Raw genomic sequence first — 13,594 nt, forward strand, 5'->3', positions numbered from 1 at the left:
CTCATGTTCTCTGGTTATCTTCTTAAACTGAACACGATGCCGCACTGTTGGTTCACTTGATTGAAAGAACCAAGTAGGAGTCGCAATCTTCAATCTTCATCCAACTCTTAGATACTGACAAGGGCATACTTTGGAATCTTCAATAATCCAGTAGATCATCACCGTCCCCCGATATGCTCCAAGAAGAGATAGAGCTTGACTGAAATTTGTAAATTCACCTCCCTCAACGGAGTTTGTGGTTGCGGCTCCAATGCGCACGAACGGGGCATCATTTTCGTGGAGCATCAGTCCAGCACGTCCGCCGAGCATCAATTTCGTGGGTTTTTTTGGAGCATTGCAGCCCAGCACGTCCGCCGAGCCCGCCCGAAAAGACCTCTGAATGCCACGAAGAATAGACACATTATCTCCATCAAGATGACATTCGCCCACCTTTATAGCCTCCCGTCACCTGTTCTGTGCTTGAGCTCAAAATCGTATGGAAAATGTGACCGAGCAAAAGTCACGAGTCTTTCAAAGTGGTTGTAATTAGGTGTGGAACGTGGCTATGTATAATGAAGTGGGGATAGCCTGTTGTAGAATTTAAATAAGGAGCGCAGCGAGATATAAGTACAAATTGCTGTGTCGTACAACGAAATTGGTGTCAGAATCCCTGCGTATATGATACGTATCTGTTACGTATTAGCATGATGGTACAAGGGTCCCCGCATGCAAAACGCACGAAACGCTCTTGTAACTGTTACGCCCTGTTATTTATGGCAGTGAGCATTGCTATACGAATTGAACGCCAAATGCTGTTTCTGAGCTGTTACATTAATGCGCTTCTATAGCTATTAGTATGAGCAAATGCTCCTCTTGATAGGAGTAACTCAATCAAGTGAATTGGCACCTCCGTACGCTGTTTGCTACTACTTCTAACAATTGGCTGTTAGATTGCAGTAGAAATTGACCAACCAAAAGCAGTCAAAACGCAGGGGTTACACGTAGAATTCACGTTTGACATTAGGCACAAAGTCGATTTCGAGCATCAGCCCCGAGACCTTAAGATACCCCGATTCAACTGCACCGAACATGTTAAAACCTGATGGTGTAGCAGCCGTTTCGAGGAATCCGATGCTCGTTGGCTTTGGAGAGCGAAAACGAGCCATGAGTAGTATTCCACCACCGTGAGAAGCCTAGGACCATGATGGCGCTGTGTAGCTAAATGGAAGGCCCCTAGCCCTAAGCTGCGGAACCAGGCTCCACAAGAGAGACAGGGCAAGTTCTTCGTGCCAGAATCCAGTCAGAATACTTGTGACCTGTTCACCTGGCATTGTGGGAAGCCAGTCCAGAAAGAGCTGGCAACTTATCCGAAGCATATGTCAACTGCTGCCGTGAGTATTGCTCTGCTATGCTTTTCCATCTCATTTCAAGCGTCTTCCCCAATAGGAGCAAGCAGACATAGAGCAGATGTATCATTAGTGGTCTTCCAGTGGACAATAAAGGCAAACCTAGTTCGTTCTCCTCGGCAGCAAAGATTGCCCAGCATTCAAAATAGGTCTTATTTTGACAGAAATATAAGAGTCTTCTCGACAGTACAGCCTTTTGCAAGCACCAAATCCTGCTGTTCCAAGCCAATTCAATGATATCACCCGTCAAGACTCCCCTGTCTTCTATCTGTAGGCTAGGGCTAAAATATACATGGACGGAAATCTGTAATGGACCCGTGGTTGGAATAGAGATCTTTGCTACAGGGACTGAAGCCACCGAACGATCAAGAAAGCTCTGGTCGCTTGCGGTATCTGATTCGCTCACAGAGCAGCCCAGATATCCCGTGTACAGCTATGCAACCAATTCGCTACGAGCTCCAGGTTTGTGTGGACAAAGTTTCCGTACTCGGCAACAAAAGGGCACCTACCAGAGATCCTATCTCAACCGGTCTGATCAAACAAGTTAGTCGATCCGTTGCGTTCCCACAAACTTGGTGGAACAAGTTGACCAACAGGCTGGCTTGAACACTATACCTTTATCATGAACATGAATTGCACCGAAATCTAGTCAAGAGTGTCAGATGGGTCATCATGTTCGATCACTCTAACTTCTTTGATCTTGCGATATGCAGAAGGCCCAATGCTCATAGTTAGAAATCCTACCTGCTGAGTAACCGCCGAGCTAGTCAGTCGGGAAAAAATGGCAATGCTGATCTGACCGTCCCATTCAGCGGCGAGAAAGTTGGTGTAAACTGGCATGCTATCAACTATGTCTCTGACTCTATGCCCTGTAAATGGTCTGTGGCTCCAATTCTTCCTGTTAGTGTAGCGAAGAAGCGCGCAACAAGCACAACCACGCTCAGCGGATGTCTTTGAGGTTGGGAAAACCAGGATAATAGTCGAACCGTACACACTCGACTTGCTTCATGCGTTCACCCTCTTTCAGGTGCTCGGAAATTTCGCAAAAGCTAGGAGCAATGTTTTCACAATAATTGCACAATGTGTTGCTGTTGTGTTGGTCTGACAATACCGGTGGAGGTGAAGTGGATCTAATTGGCTTCAAGAGAGATGCGTGGGTGAGCCACGTACCCGAGCACCGGTCAGCCACTACAACTTCCCGTCTCAACCACACTGGTCGCGGATATGACATATGATGCTGACGACCAGCCTTCTCGCGGCAACACCATGGATTGGCGTTACAAACCCAAACGCAACGAGTATGACTGTGGAAGAAAGGAATCTGAAAGGCCGGATGCAGTGTATCCATCAAATCAAATAAACTAAATCATGACCCTATTTGATATTGTTGATTCGATCCTAAAGGTCAATTTGATTTGATTTGATTTGACTCATTTGTCAAATGGAGTCAAATGTTAGCAAGCAATTTTTTGGTAGGAGGACATCAAGGATTTCGTTTCACAAAAAGAGTCTGCCAAGACTTTTATCTTTTCATCAAAAATGACCCTGAATATCTCAAAATAAGAGAACTTTCTGTCAGCAGCGCCAGAGATTGGGGAAGAAATTGACATTTTCTTGGCGGACCCCGTGTTGTACATCCTGCGCAAGTCATGGAAGAACTTCGAGACAAGAATAGCCTCTCATCCGCCGTCAAGAGCGGCCACGGGAACGAAAGTGAGCACCCTCCTTCCCCACTGGTAACAATACGAATTTGCGGGCGAGTACTACTAGTACTAGTAGTTACATGCACGGTCTCATGGACGGCGAGGCATTGCACTTGATCTCGGATGACAACAGGAGAAATACAGCAATCACATTGACATGAAGCCTCTTCCTGTACCCTTTATCAACCCACTGAGCTCAATCAACCTACCCATCCCATTTCTGATGTTCTACATTGTCATTGAAGCATCTCTCTGCTCCGCTACGATGGGTCTGCTGCTCAATCACAGCTTTTACCTCGACCTAACGGCCATAATGTGATGCAATATTTGCACAGGGTAGTAACACAAACGCTATCGAAAGAAGGATGTTACCAGGTGGATGAACCCCGAGACGATAGTAGAGAAAGGATGGTGGATCGTGAAATGACATCTTCCTTAGCAATAGCAAAAGCTAGCAAGCACTCTATCAGTTTGAGGTCGCATCTCAGCTCTCAAATGTAGGACTACTAGTACCGAACTGAACAGGTTAAGCAGCTTGCCGACAGAGGCAGGCAATCCATTTTATGTGTGGAAAAAGAAAAATGTTCTCAAAGATTTTCGCAACAGTCTATACATGCTTACTTCACGCTCTTCGACTGACTCAGAGATTTGTTCGCCGCACATCGTTCTGTCCGTGTCCCATCTCCTTCACTCGCTTACAAACCTGACACGCCTCCTTCAGATCCTTCCCACTCGTCTCCTCAATCAAACACACGACATTACCCAACTCATTCGTCATACCCCACAGCACCAACCCCTTCGCCCCCCTCAACCCGCGATCCAAATAATACAGCCCATACCCAGCCTGCTTCGAAGCCCTGACACGCTGCTGTATTAGATCGCCTATATTCCTTGGCATGTTTAATCCCCCTCGTCCCAAAAATGGGCTCACAATCGCCTAGTCATTGTACTTTGCGGCAATGTGGCACAGGGGTGTCAGATCCTCGAGGGTGGTTTTATTGACCGGAAGGGCCTCGCGCATTGATATCACGGGGTCGACGTAGTCATCTAGGAAGACTATCAGGGGTGCGGGGAATGCCGGAGGGATCGGGCTAGAGCCGCAACGGAGGAGGTAACTTAGCTCTCGAGCCAGCAGGCGGAGACGAGACAATTCGATGCACCTGTTTTGCGCCAACCAACATGCATGAGCATGAGGCCTATGAGGTATAATATGAACATGGGAAACGGGAGAGTAAGGTGACAAGTAGTATGGAGAAAAACCATGCAAGCTCACATTCGCACGAGTGGTGTGGGAGCCTAGCTTCTTAAAAGGACAAGCTCGTCCATTACAGGTATCTAGGATATGTGCACAAATCGCCTACAGCATTGCTAGCAAAGCTTATGCTTGCCATCTTTATTTTTCCACCGTCAAGGGCCGCCGACTTACACCATGAAACTCCATGCTGGAAAATGGCGCTGGCCTTGACGTAGTCGCCAACATTCGCCCCTAGAGCGCCGTTCCATATGCCCTCGGACCACGTCGCTATTTACGAATCACTTGCCTGGAGAAGGGCTTTGAAAATAACGCTGTATTGGTCCTCAACAAATTACCAGATCGTTGGTCGTTCAAGGATCGTCCAATGACCATCGGATGACCATGGTTTGACCGTCATATGGCAATTACTACTAACCCTAAGAAAAAGACGTCTGAAATCACAAAATTCAATCAGAGTTAAAATGTCCTAGTCGCATATTTCTACACAAGCTACATCATAGCACGGTTAGGCTTGAACTAAGCACACATTGATGGTAATTTAGGCATGATTTTCAGAGGGCCTTCTTCTGCTTTCTGCCAAGCATGTCCGTAAGTGGGCTTTGTCGTTCCGACGTGGAGACTAAGTACTAATAGTATCTTGTTTCCATGTAAATGGAAGAATGTATGTGCCTTTGATGGGTTGTGCCAAGAGGGAGATGCTGAAAGAGGTTCGCATCGAAAAATATGTATGGCTTCAATCCTATGCTCTATGGTTACATGAAGGCCTGCCATTCCATCATGGCATCGACAGTTTCATGTAATGATCATATTGAGCATTTCGACGTCCTACCCAGACATTCTGGCATATCTGCCATGGATGTATGGGTAGCAAGTTCTAGTCCTGTCTGCGCGGTATTTCTGTCGGGCAATGGAGAGAGAAGGGATCACGGAATCAGCGTAGACGAGGACATCCTATTTGGTGCTACCATCCATCATGCCAGTACATTGAAATGGTGTTTCCACCATGCTGTGACTGTACACAATCGAGACCACAAAGGGCCGCATGCAACAATTGGCTTTTGGGTGATGATGGTGAGGCAAAGGTAGAGCAGGCTTGCCAAGCATAAAACCCCTTGACTTCAGCTCTGCTCCGCTCCGCCGTCCTCATTCAAAGAGGGAGCTGCTAAATACTGCATCGGCGTAGTAAACTCTTCTTCCAAACCTCAGTAGTCGAAATCGTCATCCACCCCACCCTTCGAATCTTTCGTAACGCTCTCCTGCTTCCGATACATCTCTGCCACCGCCTTTGTAGTCGTGGCCTCATCCGGTTTCTTGTCGTCCCTCTGCTTGATGAACCGAGGAAAGCGGAGGGAGATACCCTTATTGACACCCATATCATCAATGGCGGCCCTATACCGCGGGCTCAGTGTGAGATCCGCTGTCTTGACCTCCCACACGACTCGTGCATCGAACCAAACATCGGGTTGGTCATTCTTCACGGTCGAGTGGCGGTAAAATGGTTTTGGCTTGTCAATCACGTGCTCTGAAAGTTGGGAATGTAACTCTTCGAGGATCGCTTCACTGAACCCAGTTCCGATATTGCACACTGTTTCGTAAACTTGGTCGTTGGCATTGTAAGCTGCGAGTAGGAAGGCGCCATATACTGATGTCCGCTTGCCTTTCCCAAAGTAGGCCCCAAGAACGACCAAGTCGAGAGAATCACCGATGCCGCTCAGATAATCCTTTTTGACCTTCAACCAATTCCGGGATCGCTTGGATGGCTCATAGCCTGATTCCTCGGTATCAAGCATCTTGACCATCAAACCTTCACAGGACGCCTTGACAGACTCATCGAGTAATGTCTGAATCTCCTCGATCTCTTTCGTGTCACCAAATTGAGCGAAAGCGAATTCGCCTTCGACTGGTTCAAAGGCTTCATGAAGCAGCTCACGCCGTTCTCTTAACGACTTCTTCACCGTAGCCTCTCCATTCAGAAACAAGATGTCGAACGCAAATACGCAGACCTTGACTTTTACGTCTTCTGCCTTCACATCTTTGCGTTTCCGAGTCATCAATTGCTGAAACGGCAAGACTTTCTTCGTTTCCATATCCCATGCCACCGTCTCACAGTCAAGGACAAAGCTTTTAGTTTCAGGTTTGATCCAGGTGTTGAGTTTCGCAAGAATATCCGGATACTTCTTTGACAGGTCCTCTGAATTCCGAGAGAATATGGAAGACAGTCCTTTCACTCCAGCGTCTTTCTGTAGTGTGGTCTTTGCAGCAGGGAATTGTTGTACAGTATCGGGGGCAACATAGTGAATCTGTGCTCTCTCACCGTCGTATTTGTATTCACAGGTAAAGTCTTTGCCTTCGAATCGGTCCAGTACTTCTGTGATGGACTTCGTCGGTTTTGCCAGCATGGGCTTGAGAGGCACGCCAGGTTGCAATTTGCAATTGTCACGCAGATTGAATATTCCGTGCGCCAGCATTTGAGGTATGATCACCTCATATGATGGAAGTTCACTAATCCTCTGTTAGATATGAAGCCGGCGTCGGAATAGTTATCTTACCTGTACACTGCCTTCAGAACGGCTTCACCTTTCGCCATCTGCTCAGTACTTAGGAGCTTGTTCCCTTTCTGTGCAGCTTCATGTTTGACCATAGCTTGTGCCAGGGCTACAATGACGGTCTTCTCTGCCAGTCCCAGTCGTAGCTTTCCTTCTAGAAATCGGATCAAGTATTTTGACTCGCTTGCACCACCTTTGTCCTTCGTAATGTCGATACCTTTCTGGCTCTTTGCCGCGGCAGCAGCATCGGCGGAGGAGAGTAGTTTCTTGATGCTGTTCACTTTCCTTTCTTGTGCGCCATGGCCTTGGACACTTGCGATTGCTAGTAAGCCCTCATGCACTCCCTTCACAGTCAATGGTTTGGGCTTGAACATCGTTCTCTGGTTGGATCGACTTTTAGCAGCAACCAATCCAAGATCGCCAATTTTGTGGTGGTCAGCCTTTGTTTCTGCGAGAGTCCGTCCCGTCGTTTCGCTGATAGCCTTGATGATCAAAGATTCTCCAATTCCAAGCTCTATGCCTGCATAATCTGCCGCGACCTTGTTTATCATCAACTGCACAGTTGAGAGGAGGTCTCCAGGGGTAAGGCGTAACACTTGCTGTAGGAACAAAGAGCAGTGGGCCGATATTTCCAGCCGCTTTGTAGTCATCTCGATCAAGGAGAATGTTGTGCAAAGCGCAGCATAAGGTACGGGATCGCCAGCCTTCCAATCAGGATATGGGTCTTTACCTGATACTTTAAGAGCGGCCTGTATCTTTTCATGCTTCTTGGTTGTTGGTGTAGACTTTTCGTCCACTTCATCGCCTGATCGCTCCTCTTCTCCAGAGACAGGTTCATCAGCCCCTAACGTGGCATTTTCCAAGGGATCTTCCGATGTCGCAGGCATTGTAATTGCGGCCGGTGCTTTCTTAGCCTCCTTTCCATTGAGTCTTGCCTCGCCTGATCGTTTTGACACTGGACCATCGGAGCTCTTTTTCCTCCGCTTGACGACCGGCTGATCGTCCGAGTCGTCCTCCTCCTCCTCCGCCTCTTGGTCAGTCTTCTCCCGCTTCAGAGACGTCGACCTTGGGCTTTCGCTCATATTTTGGTCTGAGGAAGGATTTTCTGCATCGCCATTCGATGTAGGCTTCTCCATTGGGCCATCCTCAATATCATCTTCTTTATCATCCGAAGCTTTCTTCTTCAGTGCTGGCTTCTGACCGAAGGCTAATGTAGACTGCTTTGATTTGGCATGAACACCGCTCTGCTTTCCGTCTACAGAATTACTGTAGCAGGTTGGTCAGATATTGGGACTGGGCCTCAAAGAGTACATGCACGAACCCCAAGGTTGCCTTCTTTCGCATAGGCATGGTATAGAGAGGTCCTGAAGTCGTGAATTGCGCTATACGCAAGAATGCACGGCAGATCGATGGGCTAGCGCAAGGCCAGCGAGTGGAAGCAGGCAATCTGAGGAACAAGGTCGGCTTATTGAGAATGGTGTATCTCGGACTGCGAACAGGAGAACTCTTCAGGCCTGAGGAAATTGGTTGACACTCGGTGCATTTAAGAAGGACCTGTAGCCAGGGTGGTTTCATCTGGCAATATATTGAAATGCGCAGAGCATAATGTTCTTGCCATATCGAGTCACGTTGACGCGCACCAATTAATCGCGTCATTACCTAATCTAGACTAGGCTGACGTCAGATATCAGTTTCCACCTCATTGACTGACGAGCTACTAGTATGCTGGAAGGGTTGGACTAGGCATGATGAGGAGGGAATAATGGACAAGACACTGAGTCTACAGGAACCTCAGCCGACTCGGAGACACTTATTTGTCCTGTTGGTGTTAGGCAGAAGGGCTCATGTGATATTGACCCTTCCAGCAGCTTGTGACTGAATATCAAAATCTTTACCTTCATTGCTCTACGAATGTAGTTACCTTCAACCTTCTCATGTTGCGAGTCGCTTTGCGGGGCAGACAACGTTCTCTATAACCAGACATTCCCCTATACTCGTTCAAGCCTATCAGACTTTTCTCCTTCACAGCATCCTTTTGAACATGCGCTCTAAATCCGTCTTCCCCGTGTTCGTACAATCGAGGTTGGTTCTATCAGACTAGCACCGCTATCAAGTGCCTATCTCTCTGCAGCCCAGCTTTGGTCCAGTATAAAAATAACAGTTAATTTGAACTCACATCGATGTAGAAGCGGACGTTGACTGTCTTGGATTCGCAGCATTTGGTGGACCAGCCAAGGATATTCATGTTTCGAGCAAAAGTGCAGATCCTGGTCTGATTCTGACAGTGTGTCCAATCAAATCAAATCGGCCTCCGTGGATTTGACAAATTAGTAAGTCTTGACAGAAAAGTTACTTATTTTGAAATATTCAAGGATAGTAATAATAGTCTTGGCGGACGCTCGAATAGGACCTTATTAACATTGGTTATTGAGATTTGACTCGATTTGACAAATCGGTCAAACAAAGCAAATTACGATTTTTTGATTGAATGATCAAAGCAAATCAGGGTCTCCATTTGCTTTGTTTGATTTGATGGATACCCTGTCTAAGATCCACATTCCCTCAAACCTGTATCATCTCAATCTTGGCTGCTCCTGAGCACCAATCATCTTTTCCATCCATGCTTTCTTGCTTGATCAAGCTAAGCTCATCCATGAATGCTGAAACGAATGTACCTGGCCCCCTAACAGTTTTCTGGGCACTCGCCCGTTCCGCAGCAATTTCATAGTGTAGTATAGCTGCCAGTGCTGCTAGAAACTTGTCTTCACGATGTATAGCAACGTAGGATGCAACAACAGACCCAAGAGCACACCCACTTCCAGTAATCTGACCTAGCAGAGGAGTTCCATTGGAAATAGTAATGGTACGATCACCGTCAGACAAGAAGTCTATAGATCCGGTCATTAGGACGATGTTCCTCTCTCTGCGTGCTAGGTCTGTGACCAACTTTGCCTTTTCCTGTGCTGTCGACGTGCTTGGTCCGCTGTCGACACCCCTTTGCTTAGCGTCAGGGCCACCGAAGACTGTTTTGATTTCACCCTCATTGCCCTTGATGACATCAAAGAAGCCACCCGCCATGAGATTCTTGACGGCGTCTTTTCTGATAGTTGTGGCACCACCACCAACAGGGTCGAAAAGAACTGGGTTCAGTGCAGCGTTGTAGGCTTTCATGGCTATTAGATAGTTCGAAAGGCTGTCAGATGTCACGGTCCCCATATTTATTACCAGAGCACCATGGAATTTTGCCAACTCAGGTGCCTCGTTGCCGTTGTTACTCATAATGGGTGACGACCCAGTAGCCAGACACACATTTGCAGCAAAGTTTTGCACTACTAGATTGGTCATGTTGTGGCATAGTGGATTTGTCTCACCATGCTTCTTCACGATATTGGGAACACGCTGGATTAAAGCAGCTGTATCTTTGACAGCCACGGCAGTGGGAGGTATAGCAGGATAGATCCTGGTTGCTGCATTCTGAACGAGATTTTTCAACTCACTGGCAGCTTTCCGAGGATCCTTGGCTGCCATAATGGCGCTGACCACCGCTACACCGTCTAACGAGTGTCTTGCGTGGATACTTGTCTGGTGCAGTACACGTTGAACGTTCGAGGCATTAATACCACCAATAGCGACTGATGGTAGTTTGAAATCTTCTATTGCTTGAAGAATTGCAGCTGTGCCCGCAGTACCGATGATTGACTTTGTATCCTCTTTTGTAGGGGTAGCAAAAACTGCACCGATACCAAGATAATCTGCACCCCCTTTGTGCGCTGCTTGGGCTTCCTCGATCGAGGTGGCAGTAATACCAATGATAGCATCTTTACCCAGTATTTTCCGAGCAGTGGCGATAGGCATATCATCTTGGCCAAGATGTACCCCTTCGGCACCAACAGCTAGCGCTACGTCGACTCGGTCATTGATCAGAAGCGGCACTGCCATTCTTTTCGTGACTTGATGCAGTTTCGTGGCCATGCTAATAAGCTCTCCAGTCTCAGCATGTTTGTCGCGGTACTGAACTACTGAGACGCCGCCATTCACAGCTTCTTCGACAATGTGAAGCAAGTCACCATCTCCAAGTACATTAGGGGTTGAGTCAGTAACAAGGTAGAGAGTGAGGTCAAGAGGCATATCGAATTTGGCTGATAAACATCTAAGTGAATAATTTAATGGAACAACAAGAAAGACATGTGAAATAATGGCCCTTTGACAACAATGGCATATACAAGATCCAGGAAACTATGAGAACATTCATGCATAAGCAGTACAGGATTTGCACGGTTTAGGGCCAGGATGACGAGGATGACAATAATGTTCATACGCTGACTAACCTAACTTAGTGAGCCAAACCACTGGTAGCCTTGTTGGTCTTACTACGTAATTACTGGCTGGTCTTCATAGTAAAAGCAAGATTCACGCTACACTTGAGGACAATGCTTCGCTTCACGGGTTCTCATGGTTGGCCTGTCACGATCCCTAATCCATAAACGTGCCTAGAAGTCCGTAGTGAAATGAGGTATCGCTGATGTGGCTTGAAATAATGCAGATGCGGTTCAGGTTTGTGGGGACTGTTTCGGCATGGCTAGCGGCAGCCTAGTCACTGCATCAAACTAAAGTTAGTCAAAGTCCTCCGGTTGCCGGACCTAGAGACGCCCCTAAGAGTCCAAGGCAAAAAGACTCTTCACTTCTTCTTCATCATCGCTTGTCCATCCTCAGCAATCACCGCTGTCATCACTTTGCCTCATCAGCAAAACAGCATCGGAACCAGCTTTAACACTCTGTTTCATCTCTTTCCATACCTATCACCCCCATCCCAGAGATTCAAAGCAATCGACTTCGATTGTCTATGTATTCGCGCCACGCAAACGCTTTCGACATCCTGCTGCCGCTCAAGCTGCAAATATTTCGCACCTTGCGAAAACCTTGTAGTAATCATATGAGATCCTACGGCTGAATCTCAGCGACCGATCAATACCGATTTCATGCTTTAGACGGCATACAAAGTGGACGTTCCACGCATGTCTAGTTCTTCTTACACAGCACCTTCGTCGGTTCTCTTTGTCTATCGTTCTCTCGCGGAAACAAAACTCCTGTCGACTTTGTAGATCAAAAGTACAATTACCGCTATTATGGCTACCGTCAATATTCGTCGGGTTAGTTCGATACTGATTTCACCATCGATCTTAATCCTGACCTGCTGACCATTCTTAAGGATGTTTCCGATCCCTTCTACCGCTACAAAATGGAGCGTCTGCAGTCCAAGATTGAAGGCAAAGGCAACGGCATCAAAACTGTGGTTGCCAACCTCAGCAGCGTTGCCCATTCCCTCAGTCGTCCTCCCTCCTACGTGATCAAGTATTTCGGCTTCGAACTTGGGGCTCAAACCAACATCAACCCTTCTGATGATCGTTGGATCATTAATGGTGCTCATGAGGCCTCCAAGCTGCAAGACCATCTGGACGGGTTTATCTCCCGATTCGTTCTCTGCAAGAACTGCAAGAACCCTGAGACCGATGTCGTCATCAAGGATGGAAATATCTTACTGGACTGCAAAGCATGTGGTCAACGCTCAAATGTTGATCTCCGCCTGAAACTCAGCGGCTTCATCTTGAAGAATCAGACAAAGAAGGGCAAGAAGGACAAGGCTACCAAAAAAGCTCGCCGGGCAGCGGCCAAGGAGAATGGTACTAAGGACGAAAATGCGTCACTCAATGGAGGCAGTCCTGGTGATAGTCAATCTGACAATGCGGATGAAAATGGCGAGGTCGAGCAGGAAGCCAACAGTGACGATGAGCTCACCCGTCGTATCAACGCCGAAGCCAAGGGCATTGATCTTGCAGATGGCGACGCCAACGACGACGACTGGAACGTAGACATGTCCGCCGAAGCCATCGCAGCTCGTCAAAAGGGTCTGCCTGAGGACTTCAAACGCGCACTGGTCCTTGACGATGCCGATGAAGATGAAGAAGGAGGTGCCAACAATGCCTATGATCAGCTTGGGACCTGGATCATCGAAGAAGCCAAGACTAAGGGAGACGTTGCCAAAGTGGATGACGTTGAGATCTACAAAAAGGCCAAAGATCTCGGCATTGAGACCAAGCACAAGACTTTAATCGTGTTGGCACAATCCATGTTCAGTGAAGACATCGTCAAGCAGATACCCCAACGGGCCGGCATGCTCAAGAAAATGATCACCTCTGAACGACACCAGAAGGCCTTCTTGGGCGGAACCGAGCGTTTCGTTGGTGTCGAGTATCCAGACAAACTCATTGCTCAAGTCCCTGCGATCTTAATGGGCTTCTACCAGGAAGATCTCATCACCGAAGAGGTGCTCACTGCCTGGTGCGGCAAGGCTGGCAAGAAATATGTCGACATCGGCACGAGTCGGAAAGTGCGCCAGGCGGCTAAGCCGTTCCTCGAGTGGCTCCAAAACGCCGAGAGTGACGAAGAGAGCGATGAGGAATAAGCTTCTTCATCTCATGCTGTCGGCACTTGACAACTCACGGCTACTTGCTCTCTGTCCTTTGGTTCAACTACTCCACTCTCGGTATTGTCGATCACTTCTCAATCGTGCTTATTGTCAGCCTCCAGGTCCGTTTTCCTTGATCATTCCTAGTCCTCCGAGCGACGCAGGGAGAAATCGTGGTGTCTCCATTCTACACTGTCTCTACTCCATCAGTCGCTTTAGTCTCGAACGAGGTTCTCTGT

General features: G+C 47.7%; 3 protein-coding genes across 3 annotated transcripts; 1 reads left to right on the forward strand and 2 right to left on the reverse strand.

Annotated features, from left to right (window-relative positions):
- Nucleotides 1-5,545: 5,545 nt before the first annotated feature.
- Nucleotides 5,546-8,239, reverse strand: EPUS_05799 (uncharacterized protein; the record flags this gene model as incomplete). Its single annotated transcript, XM_007787250.1, has 3 exons — nucleotides 5,546-6,845; nucleotides 6,893-8,155; nucleotides 8,211-8,239. 3 exons carry the CDS (start codon nucleotides 8,237-8,239, stop codon nucleotides 5,546-5,548), a joined length of 2,592 nt encoding a protein of 863 aa, XP_007785440.1.
- A 1,212-nt stretch (nucleotides 8,240-9,451) lies between these two features.
- EPUS_05800 (uncharacterized protein) lies at nucleotides 9,452-11,017 on the reverse strand (the record flags this gene model as incomplete). Its single annotated transcript, XM_007787251.1, has 1 exon — nucleotides 9,452-11,017. The coding sequence occupies one exon, from the start codon at nucleotides 11,015-11,017 to the stop codon at nucleotides 9,452-9,454; it is 1,566 nt and encodes a 521-aa protein (XP_007785441.1).
- A 998-nt stretch (nucleotides 11,018-12,015) lies between these two features.
- EPUS_05801 (uncharacterized protein) lies at nucleotides 12,016-13,352 on the forward strand (the record flags this gene model as incomplete). The annotated part of the gene is made up of 2 exons (XM_007787252.1): nucleotides 12,016-12,039; nucleotides 12,099-13,352. 2 exons carry the CDS (start codon nucleotides 12,016-12,018, stop codon nucleotides 13,350-13,352), a joined length of 1,278 nt encoding a protein of 425 aa, XP_007785442.1.
- Nucleotides 13,353-13,594: the final 242 nt, after the last annotated feature.

Source organism: Endocarpon pusillum, assembly GCF_000464535.1.
Source record: "Endocarpon pusillum Z07020 unplaced genomic scaffold C653857, whole genome shotgun sequence".
NCBI lineage: Eukaryota > Fungi > Ascomycota > Eurotiomycetes > Verrucariales > Verrucariaceae > Endocarpon > Endocarpon pusillum.